The sequence below is a fragment of the Microplitis mediator genome, chromosome 11 (genome assembly GCF_029852145.1).
Source record: "Microplitis mediator isolate UGA2020A chromosome 11, iyMicMedi2.1, whole genome shotgun sequence".
Taxonomy (NCBI): Eukaryota; Metazoa; Arthropoda; class Insecta; order Hymenoptera; family Braconidae; genus Microplitis; species Microplitis mediator.
In genome coordinates this window covers 285,200-309,879 of record NC_079979.1, presented here as the reverse complement: position 1 = coordinate 309,879, position 24,680 = coordinate 285,200, and the positions used below count along the sequence as shown (strand labels likewise).

Here is a 24,680-nt window from a genome sequence, read left to right as displayed (position 1 = left end):
TTAAGGCCAGAAAATTGCTTGACCTTGAGATGTTGAGAGTTGAGCACTACCTCAACGCTTCGCTTATGAGGCGTGCAAAATGCATAAAATACGAAAAATAATGACTTACGAATTATTTAGCTAACTTATTGCGTTATCTCAAGTAAATCTTACGTTACAAAAACATTCTTAAATGTTACGCTCACGCAAAAAACGAAAAAAACAAGTTGATATTTTTCGAATGTAAAGAAAATAACAATATACAATAGGTTGATAGGTTTATATTTATTGAATTAATATTATATTTTTCGTGGTATTTCATACTTAAGATCATCATTAAAATAACGCTTATATTTTTTTAAATCATCTGCTGTCATTTCATATCCAAAGTGGCTCGTGAAATTATAAGTGTGTAATTTCAGTGACAGAAACCCTCCATAGTTTCCATAACTACGGTGAATTATTTCTAGTCCACGTAGAGGTATTTTTACTGATGGATAAGTTACTGGTTGAAGGTCTATGTAAGGGATTGTATGTTGAGCCATATCTTCTCGAAAACCTGTAGCTTGTACATCTATCATGGTGTGAGGTGGTGGGAAGTGGCTATTTTCTTTAGGACTTTTTATGGGTTCATCGAAAAATATTAAAAGCCAATCGTTCCTAATCATAACAAAAACATTAAAGATAAAAATACTATGAAAAAATCATTGGACCAAAAGTTATTATTTACCGTTGCATATTTACTGGAACACGTTTTTGTGAATTTTTCCAATTAATCCATTCTAAATTGCTTGCCTGAGACAATTTTACTGGGTTTTCTAATTTACCTGTCAGGTAATCAAAAGGCCACGACAAAACAGTTAATTCGACGGCATCCTCTATCCAATCAAAACCAATACGAGCTCCTACAATAACATGACCGTCTGGAGCAGTTAATTCATCGAGATGAAAACCTCTGTTGTTATCAGTAATAAATGCGAAATCATCTTCTTCAACTAACTGACGTTCCCCTTCATCAGTTTTTATTTTGAATCCTCCTAAACGAGCTGTGACATATTCAAAGTCATCAAGTTCCTTCCATTCTTCCGTTCCCTCTATAATTTCACCGTAAGCTCCTAATTCAGATTGCTCGATTTGGATATGAAATAGTCCATCTTTTTCAACGAATCTTACTCCCGTAATTACCCTAGTTCAATGGGAAAATCATTTTAATTTAATGTCCAGGTCGGGAAATTCTACCCTAGTAGCATTCCTAAGAAAGTCTTAGGTAGATCTATATCTACAGTCCCCAGCAAGTCTGCGTCATCAGTCTTGGACACGACTGGGTCAAGGTACTTCCGTAAGATACCTTGAGTAAAATTCTAGGACATTCGTAAAGAAACTTGCTGAAGACAATGCTACTAGGCTAAGCCAATAGAAATGCTTACATATTTTTTTCAATGTCTGCAAATTGTGGTATCGAACTTATTGCTCTTATTGCAGTCGAATTTCCGTCTTCTTCAGCACAAACACATCCACAAGTGCTACAATCACTATACTTTTTTTTTGCGTCACGTAAATTGACTATTGTTCCATCGCATTCGTTTGTTGAGTTTCCATAAGAATCATTGCGTTTGTTTTCTATTTTGACCCACTGGAAACGTCTATCTGACGATTCGTCCTGTAATTACAATTTATCTTAACTTTCAGCTCACAATAGTTTATTATCATCGAATTACCAATTCGCAGGCTTCAGCGTCGCCAACATAAAAACATCTAACTAGTTGACCTTTACACGGTTTTGCGGGGCAATGGTCGTATCCTTTTCCGCCATCCTCTGACTGATCACACCCATCATTTTTATACCGTTTATTTATTATATCTTCACAATCACTTGAACAGCCATAATCAGTTTCCTCAGTATTTACAATAACTCCTTGAAAAAGTCCCAGGAATTCCGAAAATGTTTCACCTTAAACAAAAGTCATTTTTGTTATTGAAATTATTCTTAATTGCTAAACGATCTTTTGGTGATTTGCTTATTCATTACCGCGGATGTGTTCTTCTGGATCGCAGCGATAATAAAAATTCTCAACTGCTTTGAAACCATTACGCGTTGCTAAAATATATTGCTCTGAATGTATGACAGCATTGGAAGCTGTGCTTAGACTATTTTCGGCTCCCTTGAGATTCAAAATAAAAGCCCTAAGCTCTGACAATACGACAGCTTGATGTAATTTTTCCAGACGGATCTGATTATTCACCTCAGCTTCACAAACACTCGGCCGTTTATCCTAATTAAGAAAATCGCCTAATAAAATTTTGTTCATTAACTAGAAAAAATAATAAATATTTTATAAAATTTACCTGTGCAACTCGGGACGGAAAGTCTTTCTCATAATTTCCTATATAAAATTTATAGAGTTCGCTTAGGGTCCCAGGCAAATCAGCCAGCTCAACTTTGTCATCGTTACCCAACTCCTTGGTTCCATATTGTGACCAAGCCTCGTCGATTTTCTTTATCAAACCCTTCAATTTATTGATATCCTTATCTTTGATATTTTTCTTCGGCATTTCCACAAAATATTTATCGATAATCTTCTCATAATTTTTATTCCCATCAATTTCTAATTTATCCAATTCCTCCGCGGCCTCTTTTATTTTATCGTTATCATGAGAAACCCCAACTTTCGAAACAAATTTAACGATTTCGTCGATATCACACGTTAAGTGAACGTTGAATGACTCACTCAATTCGGTTGTTACAAAAATCATGAAAATCATACAAAATATATTCGACATTTTCTATATTATCTTCTCCCTACATATGACGTATACTTTACATGTTTGTTAGTGATTAAAAGTCATGTTAATGTAAAAGAAAATTTAAGTTTCTACAGCTTATCAAGTAATTATTTTTTAAATAACACTTATCAGTTAGATATGTTTTTCATATTGTCGCAATAACTCACGTTATACCACGTACATATAAGTTATGAATAATTTTTCGATATTTTCGAGGTCGCCCTCATAGAATTAAAAAACGGTTTTTTAACGGTTTAAATACTCTCACTATTTACCAACAGTTTTTTAACCGTGAACAAGCGGTTTATTCACGGTAGTAATGTGCGAAAAATAAACGGTTTTCGGATCAAAGCAGAAACGAAATCGAACGATTTTATAATGATTATTCCCTTGAAATTGAACTTTTATGAAACTGTTTTAAAATCGTTATTAAACAATTATAATACTTCATCCAAACCATTCTTAAACCCCTTGCGACCGTCAACCCACTCTGGAAACACTCTGGAATCATAGTCAGAATGTAACCATTTTAAATCCAGTATGTTTCCAGAGTGGTTTTGTGCCCTTTTTCCAGAGTGAAACCAAAGTGGTTTCAGAATTCATCCAGAATAGATCAAAGTGTTTTCAGAATGGACCCGGTAAAAAACCAGTGAAGAAACAGTTAATAAGTAATTACTCAACTGAAAAATTTCTGTTAATAACTAGAGTATAAGTAGTACCTTACGGTAAATTAGCAGTTAAAAAATAGTTGAGATAAATAGAAGGTCGATTGTTTTCCGATTTAATATATTAGATTTTTTTCTATATTACAATAATCAGAAATTTTTTACCCTAGTGAAGATAAAAAATGTCGTAAATGGTGAAAATATGCAGAATACAGAATGGTGAAAATATGGTAGAACTATTATCAAAATTTCTGTCTTATTATTTAGATACTTTCCAAATTTCTCACAAATAGTAAGAGTAATGATTTAAACTAAGTATTCTCTATAAGTAAAATAGGCGCTTTATAATATAGAATAGAAATGAATTGATTATCTGGATTTCCTTCTCTAAAGAAAAAGATAACACTTTGGGATTGGAAGAAAGAAAACTTGTAATAATTATCAAAGTTTACAAAGTATTCTTGAACGATCAGGTCTCTTTTGATTCGTGAATATTTACACATTCAGGGTAGTAAGCTATAACACACATTTTTCTTTATAGTTTGGTAATATTCGGCCGTTTTAAAACAAACTTTATATTGTTATTAAATTGTTTTACAATCGTTTATAGATAGCTTTTGCATAATCTTTTTACAGTTAAATAATAGTTTATAAACGGTTTTCCATGCGTTAAAAAACTGTTTGCACATGTGAATTACACCATCAAGTAAAGATTTGGTATTGACTGTTTATTAACTCTATTTTATACAATTTAATTTACAGTTTTTATCTAGTTGCTTAACAGTTGATTCTTAGTTATCTCTAAAATCGTTATATGACAGTTTTAAAAGTGCACACTAGAGCTCTTTATCAGCCGTTGATTTACTGTCAGTAAACAGGTTTTCACTTTCGATAGGGCATTGTCGTGTAAAGAATTAAATTTTCTTTAAAACGAATATCCACAAGCCGACCCTGGTGAAAATTTTTCGGACTTTTGTCCGAAAAAGTCTTTCGAACTCTGAAAAAGTCTTTAGAACTCTAGAACTGAGTTTTTCAGACAGAAGTCCGAAAAATTTTCACTAGGGGAGCTTCTTTATAAGTATTACACAGTTCTATAAGATAGACATATTTTTGTTATGAAAATTAAAAGTACATGACTATTGTTTGTTATAAATTTATTTATTCAATTTCTTATTAATGAAAGTTTACTCAGATTTAATTCTTATTTTTACAAAAATATCGTCATCAAAATCAGCTTTAAATTTATCATAATCACTTTGGGTCATTTCATATTTAACGTGACCAGTAAAATCGTAAGCGCATAGTCTTAAAGCAAGGAACCCTCCGTAGCCTTTTTGTGCCCTGTGTACTATATCCAGTCCACGAAGGGGGACTTTTATACCGGGATAAATAACTGGTTGAATATCTAAATAAGGAATAGTGTGTTGCGCCAAATCCAATTCGTAACTTGTTGCTCTTATCTTCAGTTTTTGATTGAAATAAGGAGAGGGCATGTTTTTATCTGGTCCTTTCAAAGGTTCATCCGAGTTATCCAACTTTACTTCTCGTCTAAAATAGTAAACTCATAAAAATTATAAATTTAAAATGAGTAATTGCTAAAATAAGTTTACCTGTAACCCCCCTTGTAGTCTCCAGAAGGATACGGATTATTTTCCCACGTGATCCAATTCAAAGGACCTTGTCCATTAAAATTAACTGGCTCCTCCAACTTGCCCGTCTCATAATCAAATGGCGCTCCCAAAATTTCCAATTCTATAGCTTCAGTTTCTGGGTTAAAAGCTAAACGTACTCCAACAAGAACTTGACCATCTGGAGTACGCAGCGAATCGATATTTATCGTTCTATAATCAACAGTTATAAATATATAATCTTCTTTCTCTACCAACGATTGATTCCCGCCGTTTTTTAGTTTAAAACTTCCCTCAAAGGCGTCACTGTACTCGAAATCCTCAAGTTCTTTCCATTGTTCAGTTCCAAGTTCAATATCACCAGACCTGTCCAATTTAGCTTGTTCGATTTGGATATGAATAAGTCGATCTTTTTCCACAAACTTTACTCCGGTAATTACCCTAATCGATATAAATATATGACAATGAATATATTTATTAATCCTAATCACTCATACCCTTGAAATGTCGCACGTTCCCTACTTGGGATTAGGGGAGACCGTGACTTAACGGAACCGATCAAAAATTTTTGTCATCGTCATGTTTTCATAAGTTTCATAGATTTAGCAGACTCTAGAGCGACGAAAGAAATCTGGGGCATAACGGATCTCCCTAAAAAATTTTGAAAATGCGACATCTTGAAGAGATTTGCCAAGAAAATGTGGCAGCTTTGTCTTTTCCGCGGAAATCAAGTTGGGTCTCATTCAAATTTGACTCTGAAGTTGATGTTGGGAATTTTCAAACCACTAATGAGTGATTTTCGGGTCAAATACAAAATTATAATAAAAATACTTGCATATTATTTTTAATATCCGCCAATTGTGGCCTCAAACTAATTGTTCTCAAAGCCGAGGATTTTCCGTCTTCTTCAACGCAAACGCATCTACAATTATGACAATACGTCAATTCAGCATCATTATCATCAAAAGTCGTTACTTTTCCGTTACAAGTATCCGGCAACAACTTTTTCTTTTGTTTTCTTCTTTTAACTCTAATACTTCTGATAAACATCATGTGATCTTCATATGTCGGCTTCTCTATTCTTTCGTGTACGACCGCCCACTCTATGCGTCGATCTGACGTTTCGTCCTAAAGACAAAAATTTTTATTGCCCACAAATTATTTATCAATTCAAAAAAATTACCAGTTCGCAGGCTGTGACGTTTCCGCCCATAGGTTGACAATCGATAACTCGACCTCGGCATTCCTTCAAATTACAATATGTGTTATGGATCCAAAACATTTCGTAGCATCTGTCGATTCTTGAATTTTCCGGAACACTGCATGCTTGGGAGCATTCACTGCCAGAGTTTATTTGCTTCTGATTAGCAATTATCCCTTGAAATAGTCCCAGAAATTCGGTGAATGTTTCACCTAAAGTATAAATAGTTGACGTCAGCTATTTAAAAAATTACATTTTTATGACTTATTGCTTACCGCGAATATGTTTTTGTGGATCGCAGCGACGAAATACATCTGCTGTGGAAACGTAACCAGATCGCGATGCCAGTAAATATTGATCTGAATGTATAATTGCTCGAGCTACTGCTTTTTCAGGAGATTCTCCTTCGTTTAATCCTTTTAACGTCAAAATAAACCCCCGGAGTTCTGTTAAAATAACGACTTGATGTAATTTACGAAGCCGTACCTGATCATTCATCGTTATTTCGCACATTGAAGGACGTTCATCCTTAAAAAATTAAAATTTAATATAAATAATTATGTCCACTACATATTTTATTGATGATATTAAATATGGCTTGTGGGTACTCATTTCACCGGGAATTGACTACTCTACTCGAAAACAAATGAAAAAATACGAAAATTTGGATTTTTATCCATTTTATCCAAAAGTGTCCATTTTATACGATTTTAAAATTTTTTAAAAATAAATATGGATTGTGGGTACTCATTCCACCGGAAATTGACTACTCTACCCGATAATAAATGAAATAATATGCAAATTTTAATTTTTATCCATTTTAACCAAGTGTCCATTTTATGCAACTAAAAGATTTTTTTAAAAATAAATATGGCTTGTGGGTATTCATTTCACCGGAAATTGACTACTCTACTCGAAAACAAATGAAAAAATACGAAAATTTGGATTTTTATCCATTTTAACTAAAAGTGTCCATTTTATACGATTTTAAAATTTTTTAAAAATAAATATGGATTGTGGGTACTCATTCCACCGGAAATTGACTACTCTACCCGATAATAAATGAAATAATATGCAAATTTTAATTTTTATCCATTTTAACCAAGTGTCCATTTTATGCAACTAAAAGATTTTTTTAAAAATAAATATGGCTTGTGGGTACTCATTTCACCGGAAATTGACTACTCTACTCGAAAACAAATGAAAAAATACGAAAATTTGGATTTTTATCCATTTTAACCAAAAGTGTCCATTTTATACGATTTTAAAATTTTTTAAAAATAAATATGGATTGTGGGTACTCATTCCACCGGAAATTGACTACTCTACCCGATAATAAATGAAATAATATGCAAATTTTAATTTTTATCCATTTTAACCAAGTGTCCATTTATGCAACTAAAAGATTTTTTTAAAAATAAATATGGCTTGTGGGTACTCATTTCACCGGAAATTGACTACTCTACTCGATAACAAAAGAAAAAATATGATAATTTTGATTTTTATCCATTTTATCTAAAAGTGTCCATTTAATACGATTTTAAAATTTTTTAAAAATTAATATGGCTTGTGGGTATTCAAATTAACGGAAATTTAATTTATAATAATGACATGTACTTAAAAGTTTATAATTTTACCTTTCCAATGCGCCGAGGCAATTCACTAAATTTAGTATTTCCCACGTAATCTAAATAAAGATTGTTTAGTATGCGTTGTAGAGAATTCAATGAAATACTTCTAAAGTTATTTTTTTTATAGCCTTCCAAATCTTCGCGTCCAAATTGTTCCCACAATCCGTCAACAATACTAATCAGATTGTTAAGATCATTTATTTCTTTGTCAGTAACTTTTTCATGAGGTACCGATAAAAAATATTTTTCAATAATTTCACTGTAATATTTAGTCCCGTCTATTTCTAAATCATCCAATTCTTCGGCGGCGGTATCAATGAAATAAAAATCTAAATATTCACTGGTTTCCGTAACAAAATTTATTATTTCGTCAATTGATTCCAGCGAATGTAAATCCAATGACTTTGTCAAATTTATTGCGCAAATTAAAAAAAAAAAATTCACCCGAATATTTTTAATTCCGTTTAAAAAATTCATGTTTTAAAAGTTTCGTTGTAATTTTTATTTTAAATATTTACTTGGGCAGTAATTCGCGCTGTTTATCAGCACGAGCTTGACTGCTATCGTAATTACGTAGATTGGCCGCTAGCATTTTTTTGCTGACGCGTTAAATAATCGCACCGTTCACTCCATTAGGAAAAATAATTTCATGTCTACGTACGACTTAAAAAAAAAGTTAGGATAAGTACGGCTTGTTGGTAGTCAAACTAACGGAAATTCACCGCTCTACCAGAATATCAAACTCAAAATTTATATAAAATATTTTTTTGACTCCGAAGTAAATTTGTTTTGTTTCGAAAAATAATAAATAAGACTAGAATTAAATTTCTGAGTTAACTATCAAAGATACGGCAAAAACGTACTGAAATAATTTTGTAGGAAATTTCATTTCCTACAAAATATATTTAATCATTTTTCTCGTACCTCCAATAGTTTAGTCAGAAATTCAAGAAAAACCCCAGAGAAGCAAATCATCAAATTATTTTTTTCATTTTTTATAGTAAATTCTTATAAATTTATTTTGGCCCGAAAAAATAATACGCAGTTATATTTTCCAATAAGTATATATTTTTATTTCTGTAACATTTACAATAAAAAGAAATATAAATTTATTTAACTGGTACATCAAGAACAAGAGAATCGTCAAAGTTAGCTTGATATTTATCGAGATCCATCTGCGACATCTGACGGACAAATTTATCTGTAAAATCATAGGTGTGAATTTTGAAGGCCAGAAAACCTCCGTAGCCTTCAGATCTTTTGTAAATTATTTCTAATCCCCGAAGCGGGCTCTTGACCTCGGAATAAGTTACTGGTAGAAGGTCCAAATAGGGGATAGTGTGTTGCGCCATATCGACTTTGTAGCCAGTGGCTCCAATTTCTAGCTCTTGATTTGGTTTCGAATACGGCTTGTTTGGAGTCATTGCTTTTATTGGATCGTCCAAATCATCTAAATCTACTTGGCTCCTAAAAACCAAAATCACCAAAATCATTTATTGATATTGTGACTAAACTATCAAAGATACGGTAAAAACTCATGGGAGCAATTTTGTAGAGAATTTAATTTTCTACAAAAAAGGTATCAATGAAATTTTCCGTAGATTCAATAATTAGGGCGTTATTTTATAAACAAATTTGATACCTCTCTGTATTGTAATATTTCGAGCGTGTTGCTGAATTTTCCCAACTGATCCACTCCAAATTATCGTCGGGAGACAAATCTACTGGATCAGTGAGTCTACCGGAAACGAAATTAAACGGCCATGATAAGATTCGTAGTTCAATAGCTCTAGTATTCTCATTCCAAGCAAAAGTAACTCCGACGATAACTTCACCTTCCGGAGCCACCACTTGATCGAGACTGATCTTCCGGTCCTCGGAGGTGATAAATTTGAACCCAACACCATCGGCCAATTTTTTATCTTTGCGATCGGCCCTCATTTCAAAATACCCTGGGTCGGAATCTCTGTATGTGAAACTTTTTAAGTCGACGAGTCCTTCTGATCCTGGATCGATTTCGCCAAATTCTACTAGGCTGGATTGCTCGATTTGGATGTGAATTAGCTGGTCTTGCTCAACAAATTGCACGCCAGTGACTATTCTAATTAAATTATTAAATGATTAGGTCTTTAGGAAAGATATTAATATTTTTATATATCATTATAATATATAAGAATCGTTGAAATGTAAAATTATGAGAAAATCATTAAGATTCGGAAGTGTTAGAAAATTATCAAAACTTTAATGTCTTTAAAACTCATTAAAGTGCAAAAATGCAAGAAAATCATTTAAATCGAGGATCTAATAAAATTATCCTTGAAAAAAAAAATAATCATCAAAATTTTAAAATCTTATAAATCTACCAGTGAAAAAGTATAAAAAAGTCATCAAAATTCTAAGACCTAAAAAAATCAAACCCCAGCGGATCAGAGTTACGGTAAATTACTGTAACTTTGTCGTAAAATGCCTACTTTAAGGTGAAATACCGAACTTTTACCGTAAACTACCGCAGTATTGATGCAAAATTTACGTTGAATTGCTGCAATTTTATGGTTAATTTGCCGCAAACTGCGATATTTTACCGTAAATCACCGTAATTAGCCTATTCTGCGGTAAATTGCCGCATTTTACGGTAAAATACCGCAGTATTGCTGCAAAATTTACGTTGAATTGCCGTATCTTCACGGTAATTTTGCCGCAAACTGCGATATTTTACCGTAAATCGCCGTACTCTGCTTAATCTACGGTAAATTTTCGTATTTTACGGTAAAATACCGCAGTATTGATGCAAAATTTACGTTGAATTCCCTAGCGGATCTGAATTACGGTTAATACAGTGATTTACCGTAATTTACGGTGCCTAGCAGAATTACCGTAAATTACGGTAATCTACGGCAAATTACGGTAAATTGCCGTAATTTGCGGTGATTCTGCTAGGCACCGTAAATTACGGTAAATTACGGGAAATCACTGTATTTACCGTAATTCGGATCCGCTAGGGTTGCTGCAATTTTATGGTTAATTTGCCGCAAACTGCGATATTTTACCGTAAATCACCGTAATTGGCCTATTCTACGGTAAATTGCCGCATTTTACGGTAAAATACCGCAGTATTGATGCAAAATTTACGTTGAATTGCTGCAATTTTATGGTTAATTTGCCGCAAACTGCGATATTTTGCCGTAAATCACCGTAATTGGCCTATTCTGTGGTAAATTGCCGCATTTTACGGTAAAATACCGCAGTATTGCTACAAAATTTACGTTGAATTGCCGTATCTTCACGGTAATTTTGCCGCAAACTGCGATATTTTACCGTAAATCGCCGTACTCTGCCTATTCTACGGCAAATTGCCGCATTTTACGGTAAAATACCGCAGTATTGCCGCAATTTCACGATAACTTTGCCTATTTTTACGATAAATTACCTATTTTACGGTTAATTTCCACATGATTGCCGCGAATTTTACGTCAAATTACCGTATTTTGCAGTAAGTTATGGTAATTTAACGTAATTTGGATCTGCTGAACAAAATATCAGTAAAAATGGGGAATAATCATGAAAATGTTATTTTATTTGTAAATAATCGTAATTCTAATAAAAAATAAAATCATCCAAGTACAAATTCTATTAAAAAGTAAAAAAAATCTAAAATATAAACGAGCGCTTACTTATTTTTTTTAATGTCGGAAAATTGTGGTATCAAACTAATAGCTCTGAGTACCTCTGACTTGCCGTCTTCCTCAGCACAAGTACAATAACATACTGGGCAAGTTGTTTCACCCTTATCATAATCTTTCAGAAGCTTTTCTTCACCATCACAATCATCGCCTTTCACACCCAAAACACCGGCTTCTGTGGTATCCGCCCACTGAATTCGTCTGTCCGATGACTTGCCCTGCAATTTTTCAACAAATATATTCCTGTTGATTATTATTTTTTTCTTTTCGTATTTATTGAACTTCATTATCAATCACCAGTTCACATGCTGTAGTATCACCGCCTTTATTACAATTAAATAGTTTTCCTTGACATTCTTTTTCTTGACAATAAACTTCTGTGCGATTTTTTATTGTTTGCATGTAACATTTTTCAATTCGAGAATTTTCTAGAGTACCACAACTGTTGGTGCAAGTATCTCCTTGTCTATTACTTGACTGTACTTCATTAACCATTATTCCTTGGAAAAGTCCCAGAAATTCCGTGAATGTTTTTCCTAGAACATAAAATTATATAAGAAAAATTTCAAATTCGGTCGCTAAAATTTTACTTTAAAATTCGATATCTCAAAAACTATTGATCGGAACCCGATTAATCATAAATGAAATTTGATCCTTAAAGTCTAAGCTTCAGTTTGAGCCCAACCTCGATCCTTAATCTCGATTTGTTTGAAAGTTATGAATTTTAAAAGTTTAAAAGTCAAAATTTTCCCATTAGAATTAAATCATCCCCGGATCTATCTATATAGATCGATATCTCAAAAACTATTGATCGGAACCCCATTAACCATTAATCAAATTTGTTCCTTAAAGTCTAAGCTTCAATTTGAGCCCAACCTCGATCCTTAATCTCGATTAGTTTGAAAGTTATGAATTTTTAAAGTTTAAAAGTCAAAATTTTCCCATTAAAATTAAATCATCCCCGGACCTATTTATATAAATCGATATCTCGAAAACTATTGATCGTAACCCGATTAACCATTAACGAAATTTGTTCCTTACAGTCTAAGCTTCAATTTGACTCTAATCTCGAACCTCAATCTTGATTACCTTCCAAGTAATTAATTTTGAAAGTTCATTAAAAATAAAAATTTAAATTCCCAAATTTTAAATGTCACCCTCAAGGATAAATATTTCCTAAACTACTGATCTTGGACCCATTAAACAAAAATGAAAATTGTAGCCAAAAGTCTTAGCTTTCAAATGAAAAAAAACCCATTTCCCTATCTGTACTAGTTTGCCAGCAATAAATTTTCAAATTTGAAACAAATACCTCGGTCATGTTCTTCTGGGTCACAGCGACAATGACTTGGCTTGGCAGCAATAAAACCATTTACCGTCGCTAAAATATACTCTTCTGAATGCAGTATAGCCTGGGCAGCTGCCGTGTCACGATCATTACCTGCTTTGAGGTTCAAAAAAAGTCCCCTGAGCTCAGACAAAACCACGGCCTGATGCAATTTCCACAGTCGGACCTGATCATTCATCACGGTCTGACAAATACTCGGTCGTTCATCCTAATTAATACCATAACCAAATATAATACTCTTTAATATTACTGCTAATAATTACCATACTGTCATGGTAATTATTACTATCCTGTAATGGTAATTATTACTGCATTATTATGGTAATCGTTACCATACATTGCAAAAAATGTTGCTATTCTTTTATAGTAATCATTACCACATTATTTTGGTAATCATAACCGTACTATTATAGTAATCATAACTATACATTATTAACATACTGCAATTGTACATATTACAATATTACAAAGATAATTCTTACCGTGCATAGTAATATCATAGTAATAATAACCGTACTATAATGGGAATTTTACCGTAATGTAATATTTATCATTACCTTTCTATCATGGTAATGGTTATTATACATTACGAGAATTATTACTATACTAAAATAGTAATTATTACCATACTAAAATAGTGATTATTACCATACTATAATAGTAATTATTACCATACCGAAATAATATTAATTGTCGTACTATTATTGAAATTATTACCATTATTTAATGGTAATTACAATCATACTTGTGTGGTAATTTTTGGCAATTATTATCATACTGTGATAGTAACTATTATCATAGATTATTGAAATTATTATCATGCTTTATGGTCATTATTACCGCATAATAATAGTCATCAGTACCATACTATTGTGGAAATTATTACTGTACTGTTATAGGAATTATTGCTATATTTCAATGGTAATAATTACCACTATGTTACGGTAATAATTCTCATAGCGCATAGTAATTATTATCATGCCCTAATAGTAATTATTACCACACTGTAATGGTAATAATTACTGTAGTATTGCTGTAATAATTACCACACTGTTACGGTAATAATTCTCATAGCGCATAATAATTATTATCATGCTGTAATAGTAATTATTAACACACTGTAATAGTAATAATTACCATAGTATTGCTGTAATAATTACCACGATCTTGCGGTAGTGATTCTCATGATATGTATAGTAATCATAACCATACATTATGGGAATGATTACCATACTGTAATTGTAAATATTATTATATTCCAAAAATAATTATTACCGTAATATTGCGGTAACAATAACCGTACTGTAATGGGACTTTTACCGTAATGTAATATTTATCATTATCTTTCTATCATGTTAATGATTATTATACATTACGAGAATTATTACTATACTAAAATAGTAATTATTACTATACCGCAATAATATTCATTGCCGTACTATTATTGAAATGATTACCATTATTTAATAGTAATAATTACCATACTGTTATAGTAATTATTACCGTACATTATTAAAATTATTATCATGCTTTATAGTCATTATCACCGCACAATAATATTAGTAATCAGTACCATACTATTGCGGAAATTATTACTGTACTGTTATAAGAATTACTGTTATATTTCAATGGTAATAATTACCACCATGTTACGGTAATAATTCTTATAGCGCATAGTAATTATTATCATGCTGTAATAGTAATTACTACCACATTAATGGTAATAATTACCATAGTATTTCTGTAATAATTACCACACTGTTACGGTAATAATTCTCGTAGTCCATAGTAATTATTATCATGCTGTAATAGTAATTACTACCACACTAATGGTAATAATTACCATAGTATTTCTGTAATAATTACCACGCTGTTACGGTAATAATTCTCGTAGTCCATAGTAATTATTATCATGCTGTAATAGTAATTACTACCACACTAATGGTAATAATTACCATAGTATTTCTGTAATAATTACCACGCTGTTACGGTAATAATTCTCGTAGTCCATAGTAATTATTATCATGCTGTAATAGTAATTATTACCACACGAATGGTAATAATTACCATAGTATTTCTGTAATAATTACCACACTGTTACGGTAATAATTCTCGTAGTCCATAGTAATTATTATCATGCTGTAATAGTAATTACTACCACACTAATGGTAATAATTACCATAGTATTTCTGTAATAATTACCACGCTGTTACGGTAATAATTCTCGTAGTCCATAGTAATTATTATCATGCTGTAATAGTAATTATTACCACACGAATGGTAATAATTACCATAGTATTTCTGTAATAATTACCACACTGTTACGGTAATAATTCTCGTAGTCCATAGTAATTATTATCATGCTGTAATAGTAATTACTACCACACTAATGGTAATAATTACCATAGTATTTCTGTAATAATTACCACGCTGTTACGGTAATAATTCTCGTAGTCCATAGTAATTATTATCATGCTGTAATAGTAATTATTACCACACGAATGGTAATAATTACCATAGTATTTCTGTAATAATTACCACGCTGTTACGGTAATAATTCTCGTAGTCCATAGTAATTATTATCATGCTGTAATAGTAATTATTACCACACGAATGGTAATAATTACCATAGTATTGCTGCAATAATTACCACACTGTTACGGTAATAATTCTCGTAGTCCATAGTAATTATTATCATGCTGTAATAGTAATTATTACCACACGAATGGTAATAATTACCATAGTATTGCTGCAATAATTACCACACTGTTACGGTAATAATTCTCGTAGTCCATAGCAATAATTATCATGCTGTAATAGTAATTATTACCACACTGTAATGGTAATAATTAACATAGTATTGCTGCAATAATTACCACACTGTTACGGTAATAATTCTCGTAGTCCATAGTAATAATTATCATGCTGTAATAGTAATTATTACCACACTAATGGTAATAATTACCACAGTATTGCTGTAATAATTACCACACTGTTACGGTAATAATTTCCATAATGTATGGTAATCATTACCGTAGAATATGGTAACTATTGACATTCCCTTAAAAAATTGTAATTTTTACCGTAATTTGTTCTCCGTAGAATGAAATAATAAAATTTTTATTAAAATTACCTTAGAAATTCTAGAAGGTAAGTCGCCTTTTCCATTGCCCGTATAAAGTTTAAAAAGTTCACTCAACGTTCCAGGCAAATCAGCCAACTCGGCTTTGTCATCATCATTCAATTCCGCAGTTCCATATTTTCCCCAAACATCGTCTACTTTTTTTATCAATCCCTTCAGTTTGATAATTTCATCTCTATTGACATCTTTTTTAGGCAGTTTTACGAAATATTTATCAACAATCTCTTGATAATTTTTTTCTCCATCGATATCCAGGTCGCCGAAATTTTTCGCCTTATCTTTCAATTTGTCATCGTCATTAATATTAAGGGTTTCCACAACGAAATCTGTTATTTTATCAATATCATCAGCTAAATGAACGTCAATTCCATTGATTTTTCTCACGAGTAAGCAAATCGCTAAAATAATTTTTAGAAAATTCAACATCTTGCCTTAGATATTTTAAATATTTGTTTGAAATAATATTATCATCGATACTGATAAAAAATTTCCATCCAGTACTGTTTTATGTCTAGTTATCGCAAAATAAAATTACATTTAATCATCGTAATTATTCAAAGTCGTTACTCAGTAGTTTGAATAATAGATAAATGTAATTGCAAAAAAAAAATGAATATGATAGTGTTTCTTTAAAAGTATGTATTCCACACTAGTTAAATTTTGAATAATTTGTCAAGGATATAACAAAAATTTGCAGGAATTATTTTATAGGCAATTAAATTTCCTCTGGAAAGAGTACCCTCAAGACCTATATATTCTAAATATTTACCAAAGGTGTCATAATGATAACAATTACTAGAACCCATTATATTTATCTCGTAAACTATTGGTCTGAGGAAAAAATGTTATGAGTCAAAAATTGTAGGAAATTAAATTTCCTCTGGAAAGAGTACCAACAACCCCCATTTATTCCAAATTATTACCATAGAAGTCACAATAATAATAATAATTACTAGGACACATGATATTTATCTCGCAAACTATTGATCTGAGTAAAAAATCATAAGAGTCAAAAATTGTAGGAAATTAAATTTCCTCTGGAAAGAGTACCCACAAGCCCTATTTACTCTGAATTTTTACCATAGAAGTAATAACAATAATAATTACTAGAACCCATTATATTTATCTCGCAAACTATTGATCTGAAGAAAAAATGTTAAGAGTCAAAAGGTGTAGGAAATTAAATTCCCTCTGGAAAGAGTACCAACAACCCCCATTTATTCCTAATTTTTACCATAGAAGTCACAATAATAATAATAATTACTAGGACGCATGATATTTATCTCGTAAACTATTGATCTGAGTAAAAAATCATAAGAGTCAAAAATTAGGGGAAATTAAATTTCCTTTACCAAGAGTACCAACAAGCTCAAGTTATTTATAAATTTTTTAAAAACCGAAAGTCATTAAATTACTTTTATTTTTATTCTTAATTTTCTCGTTTACTAAATACAATTTTCAAATAATTTCAACAATAAATACTTTAATAAATAGAAAATTTATGGCCGCTTAGATTAAATATTTCCAATGCATGTACCAGGATCTGCGTCACAGTGAAGATAATTACAGCAACGTCGATTCGCACTGCACTAAAAAAATAAGATAAAAATATAGCAATAATAAATATTTATTATCATATATTTAATTTACTATACTATTCACTTACTGCTTCTCCAAACTGCCCACATCCTTCTGCAGCGAGTATATTTATTATCATAATTACAAGAAAAACAAAAAATATTCTCAACATTTTTTCTGATGATTTTTAAAAATCTTGAGCTAGAAAAAAAAAATTATTAAGAAAATAATTATTTTTGCTAAACTAACGACTTTATGTGAAAAGTCAAAGAAATCTTTTTTGTAGAGAATTCAATACTCTACAAAATTATACCCTATCATTTTTATCGTATCTCTGAAATAAAAGCCGCAATTTAAATTTAAAGATTTATAAATTTTTTACTTGGCAACATTCAACGAAATTTTGACCCGAGACAATTAAAATAATTATTCTGACTAAACTATTAGAGATACGACAGAAATGTACTGAGATAATTTTGTAGAAAATTAAATTTCCTATAAAAATGTATATGACCATTTTTTTGATAACTTGAATGGTTAAGACATAAATTGATATCAAAGATAATTAAGTAGATGCCAAGTACTTACCAAGTAATTTATTGCAACTCTGATGCTCTTTGAATTACTTATAACTAAATTTATATCGTAACCAGAGTATTTATATGTTTTTGTTGAATATATACTGGAATCCCCTGGCAGAAATAATCTAAAGAAATTTATTATCATAAAGTTTAACGATCGTAAAAAACCGCGAGGTCGCGTCGCGGGAATCCCAGTCTTGTTTAAATTCTTTGCAAGGTCTTATGATGTTGTTTCTTAGATAAAACTGAGTGACAATGAGTAAATCAGTAAATTAAATATCCAATAAAAATTATTTATTATTTTATTTTATTTTTCTTACAACTTGAATAATTTTATGATTAAAATTATTATGTATTATTTCATAAAACTGGATTATATCTTGTAGATACTCTTTCCAGAGGAAATTCAATTTCTTATTATTATTCACTTTTATACTTTTTTCCACAGATCAATAACTTACAAAATAAATATAATGGGTTCTAGCAATTATTACCATTTTGAGTTCTATGGTAAAAATATGGAATAAATAGGTCTTGTGGGTACTCTTTCCAGAGGAAATTTAATTTCCTACTATTTTTGACTCTTTACTTTTTCTCCTCAGACCAATAGTTTACTAGATAAATATAATGGGTTCTAGTAATTATTATTGTTATTACTTCTATGGTAAAAATTCAGAGTAAATAGGGCTTGTGGGTACTCTTTCCAGAGGAAATTTAATTTCCTACAATTTTTGACTCTTTACTTTTTCTCCTCAGACCAATAGTTTACTAGGTAAATATAATGGGTTCTAGTAATTGTTATCATTATGGCTCCTTTAGTAAATATTTGGAGTAAATATGTCTTGTGGGTGTTCTTTCCAGAGGAAATTCGATTCCCTACAATTTTCAACTCATTGAATTTTATTCTAAAGTCAATAGTTTACAGGATAAATATACTGGGTACTAATAAACTTTATCATTATGACTCCTATGATAAAAATTTGGAATAAATAGGTCTTGTAGGTACTCTTTCCAGAAGAAATTCGATTCCCTACAATTTTCAACTGATTGAATTTTATCCTAAAGTCAATAGTTTACAAGATAAATATTATGGGTACTAATAAACTTTATCATTATGACTCCTATGATAAAAATTTGGAATAAATAGGGCTTGTGGGTACTCTTTCCAGAGGAAATTTAATTTCCTACAATTTTTGACTCTTTACTTTTTCGCCTCAGACCAATAGTTTACAAGATAAATATAATGGGTTCTAGTAATTGTTATCATTATGGCTCCTTTAGTAAATATTTGGAGTAAATAGGTCTTGTGGGTGTTCTTTCCAGAGGAAATTCGATTCCCGACAATTTTCAACTGATTAAATTTTATCCTAAAGTCAATAGTTTACAAGATAAATAAGATGGGTACTAATAAACTTTATGATTATGACTGCTATGATAAAAATTTGGAATAAATAGGGCTTGTGGGTACTCTTTCCAGAAGAAATTCGATTTTCTACAATTTTTGACTGATTAAATTTTTTCATAGAATCGATAGTTAACGAAATAATAACAGTAGTATTTGAAAACACTTGCTGGAATTTTTAAAATACCCTTAGCTCCATCTGTTTATTTAAGACGAAACTTGTTCTCTATCCAAATAAAGGTAAGTTAGCAAATTGCGGAAATCCCCGGCCTCAATAATAATAATAAATAATTGTGACCTAACCTTAAAAATAAAAAACCTAAACAAATAATATATAAATATGATAATAATATTTTTCCATGTGCTTTTTGTTTTAAATTCTTACTTGCTAAAGAGAAGTGAAAGGAAAAAGAAAATGAGCGTTAATTGTGATAAATTATTGGTCAGCACCAGCATCCAAGAAAATCGAGAGGAACAAAATGAAATAAAGACAGAATTTGATATAGAAAATTCTTTTTACGGTGACAATAATTATCAAATTCGATTTAATCCACCGCTTTATATACAGAGATATTCCGCAGTACAGAAAATTTTGAGCGACGATAATTTAAAAGGAAAATTACGCAAGGTAACGATTTTTTTGCCGATTTATTATAAAAACTGTTTTTTTTTCAACAATTCAATTGATTAAGGGCTCGAATTAAAGCTTAGACTCCGAGCTCCAAAACAAGACCACTGACGGCCTTTTATTTTAATTATTTTGGGCGTAATTAATTTTTGAAACTTAAATTGTGGGCGAAATTGTAGATTTTGAAATCTACCTATAAGTTATTGATCGGAAGTGAGTCGAACAAAAAAGAAAATTGTAGCGGAAGGTCTAAGCTTCAATTTGAGCCCAAGATCGACTCTTAATCTCGAATTTCCTACAAGTTATGAATTTTCAAAGTTCCCGCCTCCAGATTCAAAAATTCAAATTTCCTAAAAATCTATCGCTGTCTATATAGATCGATATCTCGAAAGCTATTGATCGAAACTTAATATAACATAAACGAAAATTGTTTATTGAAGACCAAGCTTCAATTTGAGCCCAATCCCGACTCTTAATCTCAAATTTCCTAGAAGTTATAAATTTTCAAAGTTCCCGCCTTCAAATTCAAAAACTGAAATTTCCTAAAAATCTATCGCTGTCTATATAGATCGATATCTCGAAAGCTATTGATCGAAACTTAATATAACTTAAATGAAAATTGTTTATCGAAGTCCAAGCTTCGATTTGAGCCCAATCCTGACTCTTAATCTCGAATTTCCTATAAGTTATGAATTTTCAAAGTTCCCGCCTCCAGATTCAAAAATTCAAATTTCCTAAAAATCTATCGCTGTCTATATAGATCGATATCTCGAAAGCTATTGATCGAAACTTAACATAACATAAACGAAAATTGTTTATTGAAGACCAAGCTTCAATTTGAGCCCAATCCCGACTCTTAATCTCAAATTTCCTAGAAGTTATAAATTTTCAAAGTTCCCGCCTTCAAATTCAAAAACTGAAATTTCCTAAAAATCTATCGCTGTCTATATAGATCGATATCTCGAAAGCTATTGATCGAAACTTAATATAACTTAAATGAAAATTGTTTATCGAAGTCCAAGCTTCGATTTGAGCCCAATCCTGACTCTTAATCTCGAATTTCCTATAAGTTATGAATTTTCAAAGTTCCCGCCTCCAGATTCAAAAATTCAAATTTCCTAAAAATCTATCGCTGTCTATATAGATCGATATCTCGAAAGCTATTGATCGAAACTTAACATAATACCAATGAAAATTGTATATCGAAGTCCAAGCTTTGATTTGAGCCCGATCCCGACTCTTAATCTCAATTTTCTTAGAAGTTATGAATTTTTAAAGTTCCCGCCTCCAGATTCAAAAATTCAAATTTCCTAAAAATCTATCGCTATCTAAATAGATCGATTTCTCGGAAGCTATTGATCAAAACTCAATACAACATAAGTGAAAATTGTATATCGAAGTCTAAGCTTTAATTTGAGCCCAATCCCGACTCTTAATCTCAAATTTCCTATAAGTTATGAATTTTCAAAGTTCCCGCCTCCACATTCAAAAATTCAAATTTCCTAAAAATCTATCGCTGTCTATATAGATCGATATCTCGAAAGCTATTGATCGAAACTCAATATAACATAAATGAAAATTGTATATCGAAGTCTTAGTTTCAATTTGAGCCCAATCCCGACTCTTAATCTCAATTTTCCTAGAAGTTATGAATTTTTAAAGTTCCCGCCTCCAGATTCAAAAATTCAAATTTCCTAAAAATCTATCGCTGTCTATGTAGATCGATATCTCGGAAACTATTGATCGAAACTCAATCAAACGCAAACAAAAACTATAGCGGAAGGTTAAAGCTTCAAAACGAGACCAAAAACGAGCCTTAATCTTAATAAGTTCAAAAGTTATGACGTTTTAAAGCTCAACTTAATTTCAGGTCGTAGAATTCGGATGTTCCGAGCTGAGTTTCTTCCTCTACCTGAAGAATACTCCTCACCTGGAGGAACTCCTCTTCGTGGACATCGACCGGGCGCTCTTGGAACAGAACAAGCGTAAGATCGAGGCCCTGAGCGCCGACTTCCTGCACCTGAGAGACCGTCCCCTGAAGGTCTTCGTCTACGAGGGGAGCGTGAGCTCCAAAGACCGCCGGCTGGAGCACGTGGACGCGGTGGTCGCCATCGAACTGATCGAGCATCTCTACCCCGAGACTCTTTCCCAGGTCCCCGAGGTCATCTTCGGATTCATCAGGCCCCAGATCGCCGTCCTGACGACCCCCAACGCGGATTTCAATGTTCTCTTCCCCAACTTCAGCGGTTCCCGGCACCCGGACCACAAATTCGAGTGGACCAGGTCCCAGTTCCAGTCCTGGTGTTCCCAAATAATTCAGAAATATCCCGACTACCTGGTGACCTACCAAGGAGTCGGCGATGGTCCTAAAGGATCTGAAAATCTCGGCTGCTGCTCCCAGATGGCGATTTTTCATCGCAAGTCCACTGGAGACCTTCCTCAGGACCAGAGTCAGGATCTAGAAGACACTTATCAGCTGGTGGCACAAGAAATCTATCCAATGCACGTCGACAATCGTTCGGACGAAGACAAAATCCTGGACGAGGCTGCCTACTACATCAGAAGCTTCCATCTCAACAACGACGAGGAGGAAATGCCTCTGGAGAGGCTCGCCAGCATCATGGAGACAAAAGTCGAGACTCTGAAGGATGCGCTGGAGACGGCAGGCTGGGAAGTGGTCCAACGTGACCTTGGAAGCTGGTACGTCATCTGCAGACCTCTGAGTCTGGTTTCTGAGTACGATGCTGATGAGAATCTTGACTGGGACATGGACATCGAAGGCGATGATGCCGAGGAACATGGCACTGGTGTCAGGAGTGATTTAACTGATGATTCTGATGGTTTGGAATCAAGTCCAGGTTCTAGGAATGGATTAACTGGTGATTTACCACCTGGACAACGATTTGCTGATGATTGGAGATTCGGACTAGATCATAAAAGCACTTGGAAAGATGGTCCAGGTTCAAAGACACGAGTAACTGATGATTCAGCACCTGGACCAGCTGGTAAAAGTAATTGGGAAGGTGGCCCAGGTCTAAAGAAAGGGTTTGCTGATGACTGGAGACTTGGACCCAACTATAAAAACGATTGGAGAACTGAACTGGGTGCTGAGATTGGATTTGCTGATGATTTAGCACATGGAACAACTGGAACTGGTGATTGGAAGCCTGGACCAGGTCCTAGATGTGATTGGCAACCGATTCCAGGTCCAGTACCAGTTTCCAAACCCCAATCTCAGGACTCCAGTATCTGTAGCATGTTCTACGAAGCGCCAACACCAGAAAACACGCTCACGTGTCCAGATATCAGTAATCCAGAGTTCCAGTTTGACAGTTCGATCCAAGAGTCCATAGACCAGGTGTCCAAGTCACCAATTCGTGCCAGCACACCGCAAAAAGATCAAGATCACAAACTTAATCTTGACTTCGAGACTCCCTCCAGCAGCTGGACACCTGAAATTGTCGACTCTGGATATCCAAACACGTCTTCCGTACCCGATACTCCTGAAAGTGACTTGCCCAGCATCGACGAAGATCTTGATGACCAGCCAGTGGAACAAATCCCCAGAGTTCCTGGTTTCCAGGCTCAGTTCCAGGCCCAGGCCCAGGCCCAGGTCCAGGTCCAGGTGGAGAATGGAGACCTGGCTAATAATAATCGTGATAGAGAAGGGAACAATGTTGCAGTGAGAGAAGATATCATCATCAGAGAACGTGACCGTGATATTGAAAATGAAAATGATATTTATTAATTAATTTATTTTTTTTTACTTAATCGTTTTTGAGGATTCTATCAGCAATTTGTGGAGGAATTTTTATCACTAGGGAGGTTAAATTGTAGCCAAAGATCTGGGCTTTCTAATGAGACCAATTAGAAGTCTTAACTGTCATTAGTTAGAAAGTGATTAATTTTCAAAGATCAAGTTATTTAAATCAAATAAGAGAATCCTCAAAAATAGTGATTGTTTTTTGTGAAAACTGTTGATAAATCAAAATATCTTAAGGTAATAACAGTATTAGTTATTAAGTTTATTATCAAGACTGAATAACATATCCTTGTATCTATTATTATTTAATTAGACGAATAAATGAATAATAATAACGGTCGTAATTTATTGTAGATAAAAAAATAAGAAATGATTTTCCAGAATTAAAAGTAGGGATAAAAATGGAATACTTAAGGCTTGTGGGTACTCTTTCCAGAGAAAATTTAATTTCCTACAATTTTTGACTCTTTACATTTTTCCCTCAGAGTGATAGTTTACGAGATAAATACGACGGGTGTTATTTAATGGTATTACTTTCATTATTTTTGTAAAGTTTGAGAATCATTAGGGCTTGTGGGTATTCGTTCCAGAGGAAATTCAATTCTAGACATTTTTTTACTCTTTACATTTTTTTCACAGAGTGATAGTTTACCAGATAAATGTAATGAGC

General features: G+C 32.6%; 4 protein-coding genes and 1 long non-coding RNA gene across 5 annotated transcripts; 1 reads left to right on the top strand and 4 right to left on the bottom strand.

The window, feature by feature from the left end:
* Positions 1–245: 245 nt before the first annotated feature.
* LOC130677949 (uncharacterized) lies at positions 246–2,834 on the bottom strand. The gene is made up of 6 exons (XM_057484887.1): positions 2,326–2,834; positions 2,009–2,252; positions 1,698–1,930; positions 1,407–1,639; positions 710–1,165; positions 246–639 (listed from the first exon to the last, which is right to left on the bottom strand). Exons 1-6 carry the CDS (start codon positions 2,758–2,760, stop codon positions 279–281), a joined length of 1,962 nt encoding a protein of 653 aa, XP_057340870.1. The 5' UTR covers positions 2,761–2,834; the 3' UTR covers positions 246–278.
* A 1,733-nt stretch (positions 2,835–4,567) lies between these two features.
* Positions 4,568–8,446, bottom strand: LOC130677948 (uncharacterized). Its single transcript, XM_057484886.1, has 6 exons — positions 7,895–8,446; positions 6,533–6,785; positions 6,240–6,469; positions 5,892–6,184; positions 5,039–5,497; positions 4,568–4,976 (listed from the first exon to the last, which is right to left on the bottom strand). The coding sequence occupies exons 1-6, from the start codon at positions 8,363–8,365 to the stop codon at positions 4,613–4,615; spliced, it is 2,070 nt and encodes a 689-aa protein (XP_057340869.1). The 5' UTR covers positions 8,366–8,446; the 3' UTR covers positions 4,568–4,612.
* Positions 8,447–8,933: 487 nt separating this feature from the next.
* On the bottom strand, positions 8,934–16,542 carry LOC130677947 (uncharacterized). Its single transcript, XM_057484885.1, has 6 exons — positions 16,050–16,542; positions 12,881–13,124; positions 11,866–12,104; positions 11,560–11,786; positions 9,531–9,989; positions 8,934–9,355 (listed from the first exon to the last, which is right to left on the bottom strand). The coding sequence occupies exons 1-6, from the start codon at positions 16,482–16,484 to the stop codon at positions 8,998–9,000; spliced, it is 1,962 nt and encodes a 653-aa protein (XP_057340868.1). The 5' UTR covers positions 16,485–16,542; the 3' UTR covers positions 8,934–8,997.
* Positions 16,543–17,464: 922 nt separating this feature from the next.
* On the bottom strand, positions 17,465–18,342 carry LOC130677946 (uncharacterized). Its single transcript, XR_008991739.1, has 3 exons — positions 18,225–18,342; positions 17,725–17,837; positions 17,465–17,647 (listed from the first exon to the last, which is right to left on the bottom strand). It is a non-coding gene; the product is annotated as an uncharacterized LOC130677946 (long non-coding RNA).
* Positions 18,343–19,897: 1,555 nt separating this feature from the next.
* LOC130677944 (uncharacterized) lies at positions 19,898–24,345 on the top strand. Its single transcript, XM_057484883.1, has 2 exons — positions 19,898–20,247; positions 22,118–24,345. Exons 1-2 carry the CDS (start codon positions 19,960–19,962, stop codon positions 23,993–23,995), a joined length of 2,166 nt encoding a protein of 721 aa, XP_057340866.1. The 5' UTR covers positions 19,898–19,959; the 3' UTR covers positions 23,996–24,345.
* Positions 24,346–24,680: the final 335 nt, after the last annotated feature.